Here is a 21,450-nt window from a genome sequence, read left to right as displayed (position 1 = left end):
ATACAACCTAAAGCTATAGATAGTTTCTTTGATATATGCTTAGATGTTCACTAGGATATCACAAAGACAACCACACACACACACACACATCCATAGAGTCATAAACTCATTCACCATGTGATATGTTTTCTAACCTCTTTAATAAGCCTAGAGCTTGGATGGATTGGGTTATGATTCAAAGATGGAGCAAAGATACAGGAAGACCATGGATCACTGTCATTAACTCCAGTAAGCAAATGATCACACATAACCACTGGAGAGAATACACCATTAACTATTAAAAGAGTATGACAGTCATTAGAAAACAACATACCCTTCATAAGAGACAGTTATGCCAGCAACTGAAGAATTGTCACAGATCATGACAAAAAACAAAAAATGGAGAAGATAATGACTTAAGGATAACCAAAATCCTACGTGGGCAGCTTGTTTGACAGTAATCTTGAACTTCTTCATAATTAAACCACCAACTATATATCCAATGCATATTGGAGGTATGTTATAAATACCTATAAATGCAAACAAAATATTATTTACAAAGTGATGTAGCAAAGGAACAAATATGTTATCATTTTTATTTAATACATCTTACAGAAGAAACTATTTAGGTCCAACTTACAGTGAAGCAGGCTGATTTAATTTTAACCCCACTTAGTTACACATTACATACAGGGAAATTTTGAAATGCCCCCAAATATCAAAGTATATTTTGGAAGATGGTTATTATTATCATTCATTTAATTAATTGCAGTAGGTTGTAAATTTCTTGCAGGCAGGGATCATAATCACTATTTCTCAGGATCTATGTAGGAGTGGCAAGTCAAAGATGACCAGTAATTTATTAATTGATTACAGTCCATTCCATGGAATATATATTATGATTTTTCAGTTATTTATTCCCACTCCGGTTAATAAGAATTTGACTCAACTCACGGTACTTTAGAGGGTCACTTTGCTGAGCCTGTAGCTGTCAAGAGTATTTACATTTCATGTCTTGCTGCTAGTGACCTGCACTCTTCCTCCCCCAACTCTCCCCCCAAAAAAAGGAAAAAAGAAAAGACAGCCCTAGCTTGCATTCATACAATGCCAGCATCTGGCTCACTGAATCATATTCTTGGAAGATCTTGTTAAAAAATTCATTCAAGAGCACCACACCATAAAGTCTGATTTGGTGTATCTTGGGGAGGTGGGGGGCAGGCGTCTAAATCCTTCACAAGCACTCTAGGTAATGTGGATGCAGGTAGCCTAGGATATTCACTTTTCAAAACATTAAAAAGAGAAAAAACAAAGGTAGGGTAGAACCACTGGGGTTAGCGTGGTCATAGGAAAAGCAAAACGTTATGTGGCTGCAGAAACACCTAGAACCACCAGGTAGACCAGGGAACTAAATTAGGAGGGATATAGAATCCATGAATTGTAATCAAAAGGGTAAAATCTGGGAGTAAAACACAGAATGCTAATGAATTAACTCTGTATTCCTTTCTAAATTAATGGATTGCCTATCTGAAAATTGTACCTAATTTTTGCATTCCCCAGGATTTCCATGAATATTATGAATTTGCATTTTGACTGGAGAGAAAGAAGAGAGAATAATGTTGGAATATGTCTGGCCTCTTCCCTTCCGTACCCTTTCTTGCTTTCCCTAGAGAGGGAAATGTACTAGATACGGAAATATCCTAAAAGACTTCAATTTAGGAGTTTCCTAGATCCATCATCAGTCTGTTCATCATTTCATGGAAAAAAAAAAAAAAAAGTATGTTACTAATGCAGAGAAAAACACACATACCAACTAGAAAGACTGCATCCGAAGCTGATTTTCCATATTGCTGTTCCAGATATTTAGGCAAGAAGGAGAACGAACTAGCAAATGCGTTGACCTGTACCACACTTAGAATTATGAAAAGCATGTATACTGGATTGCATGAAAGACTTTTGATGAATGGTAAAAAATCTGAAATGAAGGAATGACAAGTGTCAAACTAACTTGTCAAAATAATTCTGTAATTGGCTTTTTCTGAAATATCAACCTCCTCCCCAAATTATGTTTCTCTGTTTTGTAATGCACATATGTTCATTAATTCGTTTTACTTCTTCCAAGCTAAAGTTATATCATTGTTTCAATAGCTTCTGGAAGTCAGTGATGCAGCTGACTGGGTAGGCATCAGAATACAAGTTTTGCCTTCACTAAGTCACTGTTGTGTCTTACAGCAAAACTATACAATGACCAAAATATTGCCTGTGTCCACACCATTTCCTTTTCATCTTTTTCTTTCTTCTTCTATTAATATCCTCTCTTCTCTAGAGATCATCTAGAGTAAAAGATGCTTGCTTTGTTCTCTAAAGTCTGGAAGAGAATCAATTTGATAAAGACGTTCACACTCAAATATTGATATTATCACTTCTTAAACATTTAAAATGAAGACGTATGTGGGAATTAATGAGACATAAATTTGTTCAAGTACCAGAAATTTTTCTGCTTCCTCAGAACATCAGTTTTGGTGGTCCTGCCAACAGTTCACAACAGAATGAACATTACAGATACCTGGAGATATGTTTTAAAATACCAGCACCCAGGTTCCACTCCCAGAGATGCTGATTGATTTGGTGCATATGAAGGATTATGTAAATGATTAAACCAAAACTTTCTGTGTTTGAGAAAGCTCAGAACCAAATTTGCATCCTGTCTCTAGCACATGTGCTGGGTCACACCACTGCCATTTTGGCTCAAATTCTATTAGGACTACGTTTTCTGTAAAATAGATTTTTTAAAAGCAGATGGGGCCAAATAAATAAATTTATATAGATATATATTTATTTATTGAGTGTTCAGACTGATATGAAATTTTATATAAATGCTGATCTTTAATAATTCCGCTTCCAAAGTCTATGATTTATTTCCTAGTAGTAGCACGGGAAGACTCAGACTACTTAGGCATCATTGACTGGTGACTGTTCATGACAAATTGTCTTACAGCATAGCATATTATAATGTTAGATTAAAATACAGACACATCTATACAAAATGAAAAGTAAATTGTATAGTATTTTAAGGTTTTTATATTTGCCTTTAGTAAGTCCATCTTTTTCCTTCTTGGCTTCTTCTCTTTGTTTCTCTTCCTTATCATTTTTAGTGATGTCAGCATCATCCTCTAGTCCTTCCTTTGGAAGCGTTTTGGGCAAAAAGAAAAAAGGAACGGCAGTGAGCACATTCACTCCTGCACAAATCAAAAAGCCAAACCACCATGCACCAACCCAACGAGTATCAGAGGGAGTTATGGTCAGTTCATCTGTAAAAGAACACATACATTTTTATTAAAGACATTATTCCTGCATGAATTATTAAAATTACAATTCTTATATTTTATCCAAGTAAAAAAAATTGTATATAATTCAAACATTTGTAAAACCTATCTAATAATACATGGTGTTACAATATAGTTTAACAATAAGTTAATCTGACTATTTGTCCTATCATGTAAGGAATTCATGAATAAGTACTTACAAATAACTAAATGGTCTATTTCATTACCCACAACTGATTGCTTGATTAAAAGAAATTCAAACCTACATGCTTAAATCTTTTGAAACTAAGAAATATGTTTGAGGTACAGTAGAAAAAGCACTGGATTTTGAGTCAGAAGATGAGCAGTTTATCTTGCTCTACTGTTTACTCGTTTGAAGTACAATATTTGTGAGGTTAGCTCACTTGTAAGGTGGAGAGAATCTGTCTTACAGAGGATCAAGTAAGGCAAAGATCAGATGTGATAACATACCTGAGTTGCTTTGCATAGTCTAGACACTATAAGTAGATTTTATTGACTTACCTGTGTTCACAAATCCAGTGTCCACATAAATGTTTGCGCAGAATGACCCTAACAAAAGTCCAACCAAAAGACCAATGATAGCTCCTGTTTTTATAACCCCTAAAAATAAATAAAAATATAAAGTCATAGTATACTTTTATGCCCACATAAAGAGTTCTGGTCCCATGAAAAGCCTGAAGGTTGAATTGTATTTGCCTCAGGTATTTTTAACTTCGATACTCAATATATAAGCAAATTAAGCTGGGTGTACATATAAGTAATGTTTATTTCTATGAATGTTGAAAAAGAAGCATCATAATTTAAAGCCACTTTGTCTAGGCCTCCAAATTCTCTTTTATGCAGGGTCCCAGGTAAAGATTTGGATAGCAGCGTAGGCAATCCCAGCTGGGATCATGCCATTGACAAAGCCATGATATAGAGCAAGGTTCTTTTGATGCTTTTCCATAGTCACACTTTTGGAGGAATTCTAAAGCAATGCTATGTTATGATGAATTTCTTGTGGCACATTCCTCAGAAAAGCACCACTCTAAAATCTTCAGTGTGAAACTTTCTTACATCTGTGTCCTCGATATCACGATCCTTCCCTTCAATTTCATCTTGCTCTCCTTTCTTATCCTCCACAGTCTTCTCTTCCGTTTGCATCAGTTCCCTCTGTCCTCACGTGACTTCCCTCATCAGCTATCACATGACTTGTCCACAGGTGGCAATCTATGCCGAGCCCTCCCTGGTCACCAAAAACCCAAACATGAGCTTCTTCAACTTTCTTCCTTTTCACTTCAAGATTTGTCTTTGCCTTTGTCTCTGCTTTCTCCACAGTTCCATAGCTAGTCCATCCTATACACACCTGATTTCTTGCTGACAGCTCCTTCTATCTTCTTGAGGTCTTGCTCTACTAAACTCTCCCACTCTCATGCTTGTTTGATCTCTCTGTGTTCAATTTCCATAATATCTCAAATCCACCCTCCCATGGCAATCTTATCTCTCCCTTTTGATTTTATTTATTGTCTCTGCATAGACGATTCTCAAATTTTATGTCTAATTTTTACATTCTCTTCTAAACTCTAGAGTCATACATGGAACTGTTTTCTTGATGTATAGCTATTCAATTTTTAGTTCTCTGATTATGCATACACACAGGTGCGCACGCACACACACACGCTATGTACAGTCATGTGCCACATAACAACATTTCAGTTAGCAACAGACCGCATACACAATTGTGGTTGCATAAGATTATAAAGGAGCTGAAGGTGTGTAGTAGACTATACCATCTAGGTTTGTGTGGGTACACTCTATAATATTTTCACAACAACAAAATTGCCTAACAATGCATTTCTCATAATGTATCCCCATTGTTAAGTGACACATGACTCTGTATATACACACAGTAAATATATACAATTAATAAATATATACAATTATGTAGTTGTTTTTTTACGAACCTTACATGGACCACATCTTATGAATACAGAGATTATCACAGTTACTTTTTTATATTACACATCCTAATATTTGTTGAATAAAGAAATACATATTACAGCAAGGTGTTTGTTGATTGCAGGAGAGTGCTTACATTCTTTCCATATAAGTATGTGAAGGGATTTGAAAAGACTGACTAGAAAACTCTGAAAAAGCTTATTGAAAAATCAGTGAGTCACCAAAACGTACCAAAAGTTATTTGGAGTGATGATTCCTAAACATTTTAATCCATCTTGATTATGTATAGGTCTGTTTCTATCTTCTCTCAACCTCTTTAATTTTTCTGGCTTTTTAAAGATATGTCTACATTAATAGCAAAATGTCTCTGTACTCCAAGTTATAATTTTATGACCAACTACAGATGGAATAACTAGAGAATACTCATATAAGCAAGTTAGGCATAATAAACTTAGAATATTTTGGAGATTGGAAAACAACATAAGAAGGTGGGTCTTGAGTTGGCTATTATGCCAGTTGACATGCATGAATTTTTTTAAAAAGTAATTTAAAGAAATGTAATCAAAAGCATGAAAACAGAGATTTGTAAGAAATATGAAGAAGCCTGACAAGTATGGAGAGATTGTGAAAAAGAGAAACTATATAGGAAACTAAATAGATAAATAGATAAATGGAGTGCAGAGCCATGAGTAACAAATGGAGAGAACAGATTTAATAAATCAGCCAGTGTATGTCATAAACATGATTCAAACAATGTTTGAGAAAAATTACACTGCAAGCATGTTTATAAGAAATCGATAATATGCTAGAGATAAAATGACCAATAAAGAAGTTAAACTCCTACTTTATTTCTGATTTTAGTAATTTTGGTCATCTCTCATTTTTCTTGGTTGTCTGGATAAAGGTTTGCAAATTGTATTGATCTTTTTAAAGAAACAACTTTTGGTTTTTTGATGTGTTTTTTAATTCTCTGTTTTATATATTTCTATTGTAATCTTTATTTCCCACTTATATTTGCTTTTGGTTTAGTTTGCTCTACTTTTTCTGTTTTCTTATGGCAGAAGTTTACATTACTAATTTGACATTTTTCGTATTTTTAACGTAAGTGTTTATACATATAAATTTTCCTCTAAGCACTGCATGAGCCCCGCATCCTATAAATTTTGATATGTTGCACTTTGATCTTTATCTCAAAGTAATCTCTAATTTCCCTGTGATTTTTCTTTTTACCTATTGTTCATTGATGAGAGTGTTGTTTAATTTCCACACATTTGTGAGTTTTCTAAATTTCCTTCTGTTATTGTGGTCAGAGAACATATTTCTTATGATCTTAGTCTTTAAAAAAAAAAAGAGAAAAAAAGGAAAAACTTAAAACAACAAATAAAAGAAGTTCATGGAAAGATTTCCTTATCTTTCAATTCTATTTTTCCATGAACTTTTTGAAGTTGCCTTGTGTTTATATTCTGTTTGATTGTTTTTTTATGCAATTTATCTTGCTAAACTTAGATATTTAATTTCTGCTCTTGATTTCTTTTTAAGTAGACTTTTGATTTGCTTAGAAATTAATTTGCCTTTGAAAAGCTTATTCATCTTCCTCTGTTGAAATTAATCTGATACTTTCATGCTTTTAGAAGACTTTAGAGAGCTATTTCAAATAATTGTAAAGATTATAAAATGAATATGTAAATCTTAATAAGTTTTACATCTCCAGTTTTTGTGAAAATGTGAATCTGTTATTCAGTTTACGTATTTGTTACTTAAACAAATAAATGTGCATATCCTTTAAAAATATATAAGTAAATAAATAAGAAGTTATAATAATGTACAAATAAAGTAACGAGGACCTGAACAAAAATAGAGGTCGTGAAAATAATGAGAAAGGTTTTGAACGTAAGGGATATTTTAGGTAAACCATTGGTGAATCATAACAGATTGAATATAGTGTAGTGTCCAGAAAATGAAGCACCAAAGAGAACTTCAGGGGCACTAGATTAGCAAAAAGCAGATTTAGCAAAGTGGCTTATATGGAATTAGCATATAACTGCTCCATTCAACCAACTTTTATCAATGGCCAACTGTGTCAAGGCGTTCTGTTTATCATTTCTAGAAGTCACTAAGCGTCCAAGTAAATAACTAATTTCTACCCTCAAGGAACTTAGGCGGATTTTCAAACTTACCAATTTATAAAGGAGAACTTGTGATCGAAAATAAATAAATAAACAGGAAAAATAAACTTATCAGGAACTTATAAGAACTTATAAGGAACTTAGGCAGCTACAGAAGATTTTCTAACTTACCAATATATAAGGGAGAGTTTTCAGATTTGGCAAAATCTTCTATGTAGGAAATACCCAAAGGCATGATGGGAGTTTCGCCCATCCCACGTATAGTATTTCCTATTAGTACACACACCCACATTAAGGACTTAACCTCCTTCACACACTCTGCATTAAAACAAAAAAGACATCGCATTAGTGCTTTGATTGTAAAATGTGAGTGATACTTAACTCTAAGTTTTCTGTAAACATTTCAGTTCTTGTGTGACTATGGCACTTTGTCAATGATTTATATTACTGTGCTAGCAATGAATCATTGGGCTGTCCCTATTTCACTTTCTGACAGAGTATGTAGGTATTGACAAGTATAAGTGGGGTGCTTGAGGCAGTTCCTACTGGGTTGGCAGAGATGAGTATACATACCTCTTCCCAATTTAGTGGTTAATGACAACACATGGCTAGTTGGATTGGAGGATTACACCACAGAAATTAGCAAACACTAAGAAATGGGGCTTTCCCCCCCCCCAGAGATTCAGTTTACCAGAAACTACTGGATCCAGTTCGTGGTAGGAGTGCTACCCCATTCCTACACAACTTTGGGAAGAGGGGAAGGAAAAAAGGCACACAGGTATCTTCCCTTAGAATTGATATTATATTTACAAGATTTAAACAAGAGTCTCACTGAAGTTTGATTTATCTGCAGCTCTAATTATTTTATAGAAACTAAAAATATCTAACTGAATAGTAACCACATTTTCTCCACAGAGCCTATTGTATTATGTAACAGCCAAATAACTTCTAATAGAGAAATCTACCCCAATCCTTGCAGCAGCAGCTGCTTAGCAGAATAGCAAAGACTAAGGGCTGGCTGGTTAGCTCGGTTGGTTAGTGTGGTGCTGATAACAACAAGGTCAGGGTTCAGTCCCTGCACAGACCAGCTGCCAAAAAAAGAAAAGAAAAGAAAAAAAAAAAAAAAAAGACTCAGCCAAAGGGAATTGAAAGAGGAAAAGATAGGGAAATCTCTGAAGACTTATATTTACCTCTTTGACATTTGTTCTGAGCCCTGACAAAGCCCTGTGAGCTTATGTTTTCAAGGAAGTGAAGAAAAATGTACTCTCACCTCCTATCAACTGGCCAGGTGTCACCCACAGATGTGAGAGTCCTGAGCACAGCTGGGTCCAGGAATTTCTTGTGAAGTCATTCCCAGTTCAGAAAACCATAGACTCCATTTCTGGATTTTCAGATTTTTTTTTTCTGTGGCGAATACAATGATTTGTGCCTAGAGATCATAGGCAAACTCTAGGCCTATTCTAGGGTGAAACTGAAAATATCAGGTGCTAAAAGAATCAACACACTTTTCTGGAGATATACCAGAGTGGGACAGTTTTGATATATCTGCTACAGTGTAGGTTAGCGTCTGGGTCAGTCTTTGTCAAATCCAGCTCAAGAAGAGAGCACAGGCCACTGCTGATGTCACTGTTCTATTTGTTTTCCCAGGGGATTTCTCTGGCTTGGAGCTTTTGAGACAGCTGTTCTTCAGCTCTGAAACTATTTTGGTTCCCTCTGATTCCATGGTGGCAATGAAATTCTCAGCCCTGGGAACTACTGCAATGTCTACTGATATGAATTCACCATTAAAATGCCCCCATCACAAAAAGAATAGTTCTGGCCTGAGGCAAGTCAGCAGAATCACCTCCAGACTAAGTATCATCAGATTATATAGGTCCTTTGCTATAGGAAGGAACGGAGGCCAGCAGGTGGGTGCCTGCGCCTATAGAAAGCTAGAAGAAGCACCACTGTTTACAGATACTGTAAAGTAGTGTCTCTGGTAAAGAGGGAAAAGGGGCAGAAAGACAAGTTTCTAGTTCCATAGAAAGGGAATAGAGAAATTCCTAAGTATAGCATACATGCCTGCTTTCCCTGCTATGGAAGATCAGGGATATAAATCATCTGAACTTTGTTTCTATCTCCGTTTCCTCTATACATGATCATATGGACCAAATCACTAGCATAAATCCATCCTTCTAAGATGTTTCCATCAGTGGGATTAACTCTATAGTGATCCTTGGATGAACGTCTTTGACTTATTTTTAAATAACCATTTTAAGAAATAGAAAAGACGGTTTTAATAAATACACTCAAATAAAAGAGGAATAACGTTGTATATTATTAGCCATTCCTATTTCCCACTGCGATTCCCTCTGATATCCCTGAAGAGAGAAATACCTTTTGTTCATTTACCTTACTTACTTAACCAAACCCAATATCTCATTCAAAGCCCTTCATTGAAAGTGTTCAATTACGGGCCGGCCTGCGGCTCACTTGGGAGAGCGTGGTGCTGACAACACCAAGTCAAGGGTTAAGACCCCCTTACTGGTCATCTTTTAGAAAAAAAACAAAAGTGTTCAATTACAAATTCACTGAAGAGAAAAGGGTAAAACGAAGGAGACAACCTGATGGATCTTGCGTTGGTCTTAAAATTTGTGTTCCATTTTCCATACACAAGAAATTGTTTGAGGACAAGTTGCCTGAAACTGAAACTGTAGACTCATATTCGTATCTGCATGAACACAGAGAAAACACGTCTATGTTAAGGAACGAATGAGGACAATGTGGGCATTGTGCAGATTATTAACTCCTGCTTCACGACACCCAAATCTGGTAAAAACGTCTTTTCATGTTGTCACTCCGATCATCACAAGTTAATATCATCAAAAAGAACTTGCAGCTCACTGTAAATGGGCAATCCCTTTATAATTAGCTTTCAATTATCTGCATGTGGATTATTTAATCTATCTTCAGCCTTCTGCGATTTTTAGGTCATCTTTTCCTGGAAATAATTACTGTGGGATAAGGAACAAAAACTCAGAAAAATAAGAGAGAATTAATAAAGTATAATTAAGAAGATAAAGGCTTTGGGGGAAATAACAACAGAACAAAACAAGTCTTCAACTTTGGATTTTCTGAGGTTTGCTCCTAAGAAGCAGAATCCCCACTTTCTGAGAATCCAAACAATAATTCCTCTATGGGTTTCATTAACTCCTAAGAAAAACAAAACATTTTCCCATTGTAATGAGAAGCCTTGAGAGAATCTCAATCACTGCGACAACATAATGTAATGACTTTTTCTCTTCTCATGAGAACAAAAGACCGTGACATTGAACTGCAGCCAATTACCACAAGTCCACTTGTCTTTCTCAGAAAGTAAATTACATGCTGCAAGAATGAAGGACAACATGTCCAGCTAAGTTTCTCTTTGTTAGAAATTATGATGGATTGCTTTTTATATTCCTATTAGATAAGAGAAAGCCAAAAGAAAACTTGCCCTTCTGAATTCCACATGAGCTAAACAGTGTTATGCTCGGATGCCACCGAGTCCTAATTTCTATTCAACAGGACATAATAAAAAGAGTCAAAATACCTTCCCCTTAGAACAAATGCCCAGTCATGCCCACAGAGCTTGGCTTTGAACTGTGGACAAAAGCTCCTGTCTCCATACTCATGATCCCATGAGACATGGCAGCTTCAAAGAAATAACTTTGGTAGAAGGTGCAAAGAAATGTAAATAATAGCTAAATATTACATGACATTGTTTTGGATAGAATCAAAAATAGAAGGACAATAAAAACTCTTTTCCTAGAAACATCTGATCCCTTTAAAAATACCTGAGAAGATAATATCTTCTGTTCATTTAATTTATCCACTTAAAAACCCATAAGTCATTCAAAGTCCATCCATTCCCATAACACCAACAAAATGACAATACATGGATTTTAAAACAGAAAAGGAAAAGGCATAATTCCACAATGATAAAGAGAATGGGAAATTTGACAATAAGGAAGAGTAACAAGATTTTGAAAGTGGGAAAGAAGATAAGCAAATGGTCACTGAATCAGAAGACATGAGAAATGTAACCATGAGTGTCTGTAGGGGAGCATCCAGCATATGCCACACTCTCCTGGGAAGTTTCAGGCAAGACACTTATAAATGCAGGACTGGCATGGTCCAGAAAACAGAAGAGTTTAAACACTTGGGTTTAAAGTGTATATAAGGAACAGTTAGGCTCCCAGAGACATCCCCTGCCACTCCTACTGAAAATGCCCATTGACTCGAGTGTGAACAGGCACATTGAAGATATGAAAGCCATACTAAAAACTGGGGGGATTAAGTAAAACACACACACACACACACACACACACACACACACACACACACACACACACACACACACACACACACACTAAGAAGTGACATTCCCACTCCTACCTGGCTTCTACCTCCCGAGCAACAGATGAGAGAATCCCTGCCTAGGATAACTAAGAGGTTATGCACAGTTTGAGGCCATCTGTAAAACAGCCAGTCCCTGTGCAATTATCCTCAAAGGCCTCCAATAACCAAGTGCTACACGTGTAGACAGAACTCCCAGTTAGCTTGTTGTAGCTGTTACTCCTGTCTCTTAAGTATGGATAGGTAATCAAGGGCCACCAGATATATGGGAGGGAAGCCCGCAACAGTAAAGACAGATAAACAAATAAAAAACTGTTCACTTGGAAGAGCAAGAGACGGTGAAGACAGATGAGAAAAATTTAGATGGGAAAAGACATTGCATTCTTGAGAGAATAACAAAATGTCCCTTAAAATGAGATATTCAAAGAATAAGAGACTTTGGAAATTTAAAATATGATAGCATAAGTTAGAAAGCCATTCAAAGGTTTGGAAGATAAAGTTAAATCTCACGGAAGGTAACAGGGAGACAAGAAGATAGAAAATTAAAGAAAAAGGATGAGAAAAACATAAGCTGAATCCAGGCTGTCCAATATTCAAGTAGTAGAAGCTTCAAAAAGGGAGAAATAGAGAAAATAGAGGGAAGAGAAAAGGGGGGAGGGTTGATATTATCAAGGAAATAACATAAGTAACTTTTTCCAAAAGTTCCAAATAGAGGAAAAGAATTTATGCCAAGGCAATTATTATGAATTTCAAATTTTGGAGCTTAAAAGAAAACTCTAATTGCTCCCAGAGAAAATAAACTTGTCACAGCAATTACAATGACATAGGATTCTCAATAATAACACTGGATGCTAGAAAACATTGGAGCAATGTCTTCGAAATCCTTAAACAAAATATTTTTAACTTAGAATTTTATTCTAGCCAAACTAGCAATCAAGTGTGGGAGTGGAATAGGAATATTTTCAAATATACAAGGTCTTACATTTCATATTTCCTTTGCACACTTCCTCAGAAAAGTATTAGATTATTTTCTCCACAAAAAAGAGTGAGAGTAAGAATTAAAGCAGAAGACATGATACCTAGGATAACCAAATGTAGGAAAGAGGTAAAGCAAATTCCCAAGGATAATAATGAGGAAAAGTCCCAAGAAAACAGCAACGCAGCTGGCCTAGAGATTCCCTAGTTCAGATGACAGATGGAGAATTGAAGGTGATAGGAGAGGTATCTCCAAGACAAAATGAAACCCTCTGATATGCAAGAATATAGTGAGAGGACTTTACTCTACCAGTGGAGAATGTGGAAAATACAAAGAAAGACAATCAAATTTTTAAAATAAGGTAATTATTAAACCCAGGGAAAATAAAAAGTTCCATAAGAAATAAATGATAACAGCATGGTTCAGTGGTGAGAAATATTTACATAGTCATAGACACCTAAATAGTGAATATGATTTCATAGTAGGAATTCAATATGTATTACATAGCACTAAAGTACTAAAAACTAATGGGATAAATATTTGCTTAGAAATATGGAGGTGAATAGATGAAAAAGCTAAAAGAGTTTCACGTGGTTGCCTCTGGAAAGCAGTCGTAAGGGACAGGGAACAACATGTTTTCAACTTTGCACATAAATTACTTTGGTAAAAATTAAAATAAAAATCAGCCTTCATGCTGGTCTGTCTCTTGGTGACCTACAGTTAAACAGAACCTCACTGTAATTAGAAGTAACTAAATAGTCCCAAGAAGGGAGTAATCCCAAATTTTGACAGGTCCTAAGAGTCTTTTTATCAGACTCAACTCCGTGAAAGAGGTGTCCCAAAAGCCTATTTCATAAATTGACAAAATGTGGCTATGTAAGTGTAAGAGAGGCAACCAAGAGCACAAAACAGGCTGGTGGAACAGAATCCACATCTTCCAGCACCCATTACAGGGATCTGTGCTTTTAGAAAGCATTGCTCCTAGAAAGGAAAGTCCAAGTCTCATTTCCTGCCGGTGAAAGTTGAACCAAAAAGACCATCAAAGACTGGAATACTCACCGGTTCATGAGGAAATGAGGTAAGGCTTGTAAGAAACACCCTAAGCCCATAACCACACATCCGACACCAATTATTATAGGTCTGTGCAGCTTGGTTCCAAAATAACTCACAAATATAATCAACACAAGATTTCCTAGGAAAAAATTAAGAATACTCATTTCAGTAAATTTGAACATAACAGCCTCACGCAAGCATTTGCACTCTAGCATTTACTATATAACAACATTCACAAATACTGGGATTGGTGCTGGAGATGCCCGAACCAATCAAGGAATAAGACACAAGCCTGCCCCAAAGGAGAGCCATGTAGACAGATACATAAAGAGGTCTGTAAATTAGTGCTAGATCTTATTTGTGTTGATAAAAAGCACAAATATTATTACATGACAGTTGTTTTAATACTGTGATAATTCTATTTCAATTTAATTGGCTTCCTTTGTACCCATGTAGTTTTTATGTTATGCAATTAAAAATATTATTCTGTGATAATATGGCATCAGATTGCTAAAGCGGTCTTGGCACAGAAAGATTAGTAACCCCTTCCAATCCTTGTTGACTCGCCCTCACCTAGAAGATAAAAGTAAACTCCATAGCAAGAACCCAAGGCTCTCCACAGCCCATTTCTCACCCCTGCCCATTTCTCCAGGCTCATATCATAATAATTTCCACCAGCCAATAATATTGAGCTGTATATTGTTCCCCACATAAGTTACCACGCTGCCTCACCCTTATGCTGCCTCTTCTATTGGAATTCCCTCCACACTTGACCAACCCCAGGTCTTTACCTGGAAAACTTTTACTTATCCTTCAAGAGCCTGTCTTCCCTAAGTGAGGTTGTGTCCCTTCTGTTCTTGCGGTACCTTGTTCATATCTATGTTACCACAGCTACTTCATTTAATTAAAAATTATTATTTTGCATCTATGCTCTCCAACAGACTGTGCACGGAGACTATGCAAGGTCCATATGAGTTGGTTCTAATTCCATCGTCAGGCTCTAGCACACAGGTGGTACAGAGTAAGAACTGAGGGACTTGAATGCTAGGGGCAAGGTCAAGCCTTACCTGTTACGGTTTTGCCTTCCCTCAACCCTTATGTTTCTTTCAGATATTGGTTAAATACATGGAAACAATTTTTACCGTGAAGAAAGTAGAGCTATTGTAAAATTAGAAATATATATTTCTTTGTACCTTTGTTCATAGAAGAAATCTTTCTCTCCCTCATCCCCTCTCTCTGTCCTCACATATTCTCAACCATCCACAAAAATCAGAATGTAAGAGTAGATTTTATTTTTTCCCCAGAGGCTGTTTCTGAAATAAATTCAGAGACATGTGAAAGCAGATTCTTCTTCCCTCTGCCTCCAAGACACAACAGAAGAAAATTATTTGCTTGTTCCTTTGGTCTCCCACAATATCTTCTAAATACAAAGATAGAGCCTTTAGTTTCTCTTAGGGTTATCAAATGATAGATTTAAATATAAATACTCTAAATACTCTGCTACTCATGCTAGATAACCAAGAAACTATTAGAATAAAAAGGACAGCAGTGGAATATGTGGCAATATTTAGGTGTTATTAAGAAGTAATATTCAAATAAATTGTTTCTAAGCATATTCCAAGGTTAGTCAGGCTTTTCAATCAACTTTAGGAAACATGTAGCTCCGATTAAATGGCATAGAGCAGCAAATAAGGACAATAAAATTCAGACTAGCTTCATAGATTAAACAAAATATAAGAAGTAATGCAAAAAAAAATATTCATTACCAATCTCAAAGCTCCCATTAATGAATCCAACTAGAGATGTTGGGAGGTTGAATTGTCTCTCTATTTGTGTGAGCATGGAATTTGTATAAGCTCCAGATAGTACTTTGGATACAAATGCACATGTTAAGGCCAACAGAAATATCTAGGAAGAAAAACATATAAGAAAACATATGAAAATTTTGTTTTTAAACTGTATATTTGCCATTTGAAGATAAAATATCTTCTACCACCAGACCAAGTTTCTCCAACCTTAAGTGACCCTTGAACTTGCAAGAAATTTTAAAATGTGGTCTATTCTCATCTGTCATGCCATGTTTTCTCTCTGAAAACTCAAAGTGGGACTAATTGATCAGTGACATTGAATTTGTAGGTAGTCGTTATTTTATAGGTATGCTTTGTACATACATAGAAACAGTCATTCTACGTAAGACATAGCTGATGATTCAGATAGGTCTTCAGCACTATAATGCTATCTGTAGTACCTAAGAATATGTACACTTTAATAAAAAGAAGGAATACAGAAGAATTGCACAAAGACAGTATTTCTGTAGCAAATTTGTTTAAGTTCTCTCTGCAGGAGAAGTTCCCAGATGACCTTGGCCAACCCAGCTCTTCCCCCTCTTACTTGCAATTCTTGGGCAGAATATACGGAGAGTACCACATCCTGCATTCTCAGAAATGAAGGAAATGTTTGAAACCATCTGATCTATGTCCTTATTCTTCCCAGAATAGGATGTTCTACAACACTTGAGGTTAGGGATCTCAGTGGTGCCCAGGATATATAAACCCAGGGCAAAGCACTTTCAGGGTCCTTCAGCTAAGGGGAGCCTGCGTGTGGGACTTCATCTCCTCTGGGCAGCTTTCCCTGAACCTTCAGGGACTGGCTTGCCATGGATCCTAAGCTTCTGTTTATTATTTCTGCCTACCTGTGTGTAATAAGTTTGCTTGGCCTGACATAAATAAGTGTAAGTGTTCTGTCTTGCTGGACTCATACTCAAGCAGATGGCTTTGTGCAAAACCTCCTGCCAGACCTAGGAAATTTTGCACTATCTTATCTAAAGTAATATGCAAATTATACCATATTAAGACGCCACTACTGCCATAAATTTATTTAAAGTAATATTTTAATTATAAACCATTAGAAAAAATGTTTCTAAATGGGACAGATACCTGCTGTGACAAACTAATATGCATACTACAAATTTCTGGATGTTGAATCAATCACATTTCCTATGTATTGATATAATTCCAGAAAGCAGTGAAGTTGATGTGATTCATAACAACATCAAAGGCGACCTAACAAATAGAACCATTGCGATTGCCAGGAGCTAGTGTGGTTTTACCAAAAATGTGAACAGTTAAAATTCTGATAGTTTTATTAAATCAGAAAGAAAAAGACATCTTTTAGTAAGGAATTTGAAAACAGGAGCACCCATTCCTGGGTAATAGAACAGTTAGGTAGATTAATTACTGCTTCAAAATCAACAAAATAGATATAGATTTATGTCAACATGAATGGTGATCTCCAACTGTATGCCATAAGGCTTTTACCTTGGCCCTACTTAAAGATATCTCCTGATGATGCTTTCATCCTGGGAGACCATTTGACCTGCTCTCTAGCTAGCACACTCTACTCAAATCCCTAGAATCCTCACCCCTACACCTTCCACACCCCCAATCTTGAATCAACTTCACAATTTATCTTCTACCTTGCACATTCGATGCAAGATTATTCACAGCTTTTTCTGTTAGTCTCCAACCCAGCCATAGGCTCATCACGGACAGCAAGTATTAGCAACTTCACTTACAAACTTGCCTCTACCCATGCACACTCTAATGTTCCTCCAGTTTTAGAAGGGTGAGTATTTCTTCTCTTATACAATAAAATTTCTGCCCACGCTTTAATCTATTCTTCCCATTTCTGAGAAACCGATCCATCAGTCGGTGCCCCCTCACCTCTATTTTCAACCTCACACCCTTTACTGCCTCTCTCCCCACTAGCTTATTATTACATTCAAGGTACTTCTGTCTTTTGAAAAAAGTACCTTTCTTCACCCTACGTAGCTACTCTAGCCACCACCACTTGTTAGGAAGAACAGCCTACACTCCCTATCCTTGAGACAATCCCGTGTCTCCTGAAGCTATTCTGTAAAAGATCATGAACAATTTCCTGCTTTCCAAATCCAACAGATATTTCTCAGTTCTGTTTACTTGATGTCTCTGGGCCATTAGTCTCTCTTTTCTTCCTGAAATTCCCTCCGTATGCATACCTACATCTCTGTCTACTTGCTAGACTCTTTCTACTCAGTCTTCCCTTCTTTGGCCAACCCTTCCCAGCTTCTGTCTGTGCCCTCTACTTTTTTCGCTGTGCATGCTCTCCTTAAGAAATCTCACTTACTCCCATGACTGTAACGACCATCCACATGCTGAGATCTTTCAAGCGTATACATACTTTACCTTAGACAACTGAAATCATTTTTAGTCTCCTCTAGTCTTATCCGCCTCCAACCTTTCTTCCACATGCTACCACCACTAATTTGGAGCTTAATTATTTGTCAAATGAATCAATAACCTACATAGTTAGCATGTGATTCTGCTTCTTAAAACTTTTTAGTAATTCTCATTTTTAAATATATCCCTTTTTTTTAAGATGGCAAACAAAGCCTTGTCTATATCTCGGTCTCATCTCCTGCTACTTATTCCTAGACAATTACAACTGTAAGTAATTTTCTACTTAACAGTTCTTTTAATTCACCAGGCTGTTTTACCTATCAGTGCCTTTTATATAATATTCCTCCACATTCAGGGCCTTTCTTCCCTTTGTGCACCTGGCAAATACGTACTCAATTTTCAAGACTCAATCTTATCATCACTTCTGTTGTGAAGCCTTCCTTGTCTCTATGCTTCCCTAGTAGGCTTGACCATTCATCCCTTATCTTCCCACCCTACTGTGTGTCTACTCCTGTTACAGCCCCTATCACAGTGCTCTTTATTTATTGTTTGGATGTCTAAAACTTCCTTCCTCCTTATACTGTGAGCAATTCAGAGATAGGAGCCATATACTATTTACCTTTGTTCCTTTGGTGCTGTACTAGCCCCAGTACCTGATGAATAGTAGACACCTAATTCAAGGTTATTGAATTAATGAGAGAATAAGTATCAAAAACATCTTGAGGAAGTGATCAGAGCTGAAAGTAAAATGAAATGTAATAGGATTAAATATACTGTCTTAGTTTGTTCTGGCTGCTAAAGCAAAATGCCATAATCTGAGTGGCTTATAAACAACAGAAATTTATTTCTCATAGTTCTGGAGGCTTGGAAGTCCAAGATCAAGGCACTAGCAAATTTGGTGTCTGATGAAAGCCCACTTACTGGTTCATGGACAGCCATCTTTTCACCGGTCCTGTGTGTCGGAAGGGACAACAGGTTTCTCTCTGTCCTCTTTCATAAGGGCACTGATGAGGACTCCAGCCCTATGACCTAATCACCTCCCAAAGGCCCCACTTTCTGCTACAATCACTTGGGGTTTAGGATTTCAACTTATGAATAGGGGGCTAAGGGACACACAAATATTCAGACCATAGCATACACCTAAACCAAACGTTATCTGTAACAATTATACCAATTAGTTTGGGGAAATGTGAATAGAAATCTATTTGAAAAAGACCTGAGAAATTTGGACATAAAGCTTAATATGAGTCAAAAGTATTATATGGCTATAAGATAGCATAGCTATGTCTCTAGCTATTTATCTTTTTATATTAAATACCAATTGTGGAAACTCTGTCTCCCTTCCCACTATAAACATTTGAAGAGCATAGTACTGAGAGTAAACAATTTTCACATGATTTTATAATGCAAGTTTTATATTTAAAAGCAAGGTCTACCAAATCAAGTACAAACCAGACTTTGGAAAATAATTTATTGTATTTAAAATTTTAAGAAAGGAAACTAGATACATCATGACCTCAATGCTTTTACCCTAAAACCTCTAGATGGGATGCCTAAGTTGTTTGGTTCTTTTCCCAGAGTGAAAGAAACCAGTGGCTATTCTGATTCACGCCTAGTGCTAAATAACCTCTATATTTATAAAACTAGTCCTTCTAGCTTTTAACAGTAATGCCCTAGAGTTTGAAGCAAATTCACTGAGGACAGTTCTCTGATGTTTACTAAAGAATATTTCTTAATAAGCATGTTTCTAAGTTCAGAGAAGCAGACAGACCTAACCGACTATTAAGCAACCACCTCTCACTTTTACCTGATAAACTTGAGTTTGCAATAATATTATGCCATAACATTCACATCAATAGCTAGTGTTGCTAACCTCCAGAGTAATCAAAAACTAAAGATCAGTTGTTTATAAATAACACCTGACGACTTTTGTCCACAGATTCTATTAACAGTAATAGCTAATATTTATTAAATGCTTACAATAGCCCAGTCATTGGTACAAGCATTAAAAAAATCTTATAAGGTAGAACTATTTTTACTACACTTTTCAGATGAAAAAACTGAAGCACAAGAGGTTAAGCAACTTGACTAAGGTCACAAAGCAAGTCAGCAGCCGAACTCAGATAGGAACCCAGAGAGACTGGGCCCAGGTCTTCCTTTATTGGTTACACAATTACACACGAAGGACGTGAAAATTGAAGAATAATTTAAATGGAAAAAAAATTTTTTTCATAATTCGCAAGGTATTTCAGGCAAAAATAGTTTTCTAGATCCATATCATAATCCTTTCCTTTGTTACATGTAAAGATTTCTCCTACACACGTATATATAAAAGGAAAACAAGCTCTTGATAAGGAAAAAATGAGAGACAGTGTCTTAGTTCAGAAACCACTTGCAGGCACTAGCTGTAAAGTCAAAACAAATGCCCCAGATCCCTTGGTCTAAAATAAATTCAAATTTTGTTTGAATGTAAAATGACTTTGAAGTTATGAAAAAGAGAATTTGCCATGAAATAGTCAAAACCACCAGAATAGCTAACAAAATGGCCACTTTGTGTGTGTGCGTGTGCGTGCGTGCGTGTGTGTGTGTGTGTGTGTGTGTAAATAATGATGTTATGCTGCCAAAGCTTGAAGAAGACATTTGTTTTGCTTTGTTATTGAGAAGTAATCTTTTCATACAAATCAACAAAGCATTTTTGTCCAGTAAATTGTTTTCCAGGAGAGACCCTCACACTTCTCTGGGTTAGAAGCCCCCAAAAGATGAGTATTAAATTGGCCTTTGGTCCAGGAAGATAAATCCTGCCACAATGTGTGCCTGAAAATTTTTAAGATCCTCTCTTCCACTTAAGTCCCTTAAAACCATTTCTGATTAGATTGCCTGAATCAATAATCCTATTTAGATTCACCCTGTTATAAAACCAACTTCTTTAAAGCAAGAAATTATCAATAGATCAAGTGGTATGACATTTGAACACTTCATGCAGATATGAACAATTTTACAAGGACTGTATAAATAAAAGAATACTGTGGATACAAATTATTCACACACACAAAAATTTTCATACCTTCATCTTGGAAAGACATCTTGTTTTATGGGTTTCAATTTTTTTCTCAGTTTCTCCCATGTTGCTCTTCTGAGTATTCCAAGATTTTTATGTTTTAAATCTTGATATGTCTTAGTTCTACCCTTTTAAGAAAACAAAAATCTATTAAATTACTGACAAAATCATAAGACATCATTCTTTTAAAAAAGTACTGAATCTGAATAACATAATTGGACTCCATTGTATTACAAAAATACCTGGGAAGGTTCTGATTTGGATCTAGAAAATAATGATGTTAGAGAAGATTCAGATGTTGATTGTCTATTGAAAATGTTACATCAAATAACTTTAGTTATTCTGTAGTGAGATTAAAGATGTTAGAGTAATTTGTTATGGT

The 21,450-nt window shown here is 36.0% G+C and overlaps 1 protein-coding gene across 3 annotated transcripts in view; it reads right to left on the bottom strand.

The window, feature by feature from the left end:
- SLCO1A2 (solute carrier organic anion transporter family member 1A2) overlaps positions 1–21,134 on the bottom strand; it is a 37,426-nt gene extending 16,292 nt beyond the window's left edge. Inside the window, exons 1-9 of one of the 3 annotated variants that reach the window (XM_063075631.1) lie at positions 21,075–21,134; positions 15,560–15,701; positions 13,800–13,932; positions 9,991–10,097; positions 7,559–7,705; positions 3,825–3,923; positions 3,066–3,287; positions 1,787–1,951; positions 314–509 (exon numbers count right to left, since the gene is read on the bottom strand). In XM_063075631.1, coding sequence (XP_062931701.1) covers positions 314–509; positions 1,787–1,951; positions 3,066–3,287; positions 3,825–3,923; positions 7,559–7,705; positions 9,991–10,097; positions 13,800–13,932; positions 15,560–15,701; positions 21,075–21,134 — 1,271 coding nt within the window. Of the gene's footprint in view, positions 1–313; positions 510–1,786; positions 1,952–3,065; positions 3,288–3,824; positions 3,924–7,558; positions 7,706–9,990; positions 10,098–13,799; positions 13,933–15,559; positions 15,702–21,074 lie in introns of those variants that run through there. The other 2 variants (XM_063075632.1, XM_063075633.1) reach the window with 2 other exon arrangements.
- Positions 21,135–21,450: the final 316 nt, after the last annotated feature.

This window comes from Cynocephalus volans, chromosome 12, assembly GCF_027409185.1.
Source record: "Cynocephalus volans isolate mCynVol1 chromosome 12, mCynVol1.pri, whole genome shotgun sequence".
NCBI lineage: Eukaryota > Metazoa > Chordata > Mammalia > Dermoptera > Cynocephalidae > Cynocephalus > Cynocephalus volans.
The sequence above is the reverse complement of the archived record's forward strand: the minus strand, read 5'-3'. Positions and strand labels throughout refer to the sequence as shown.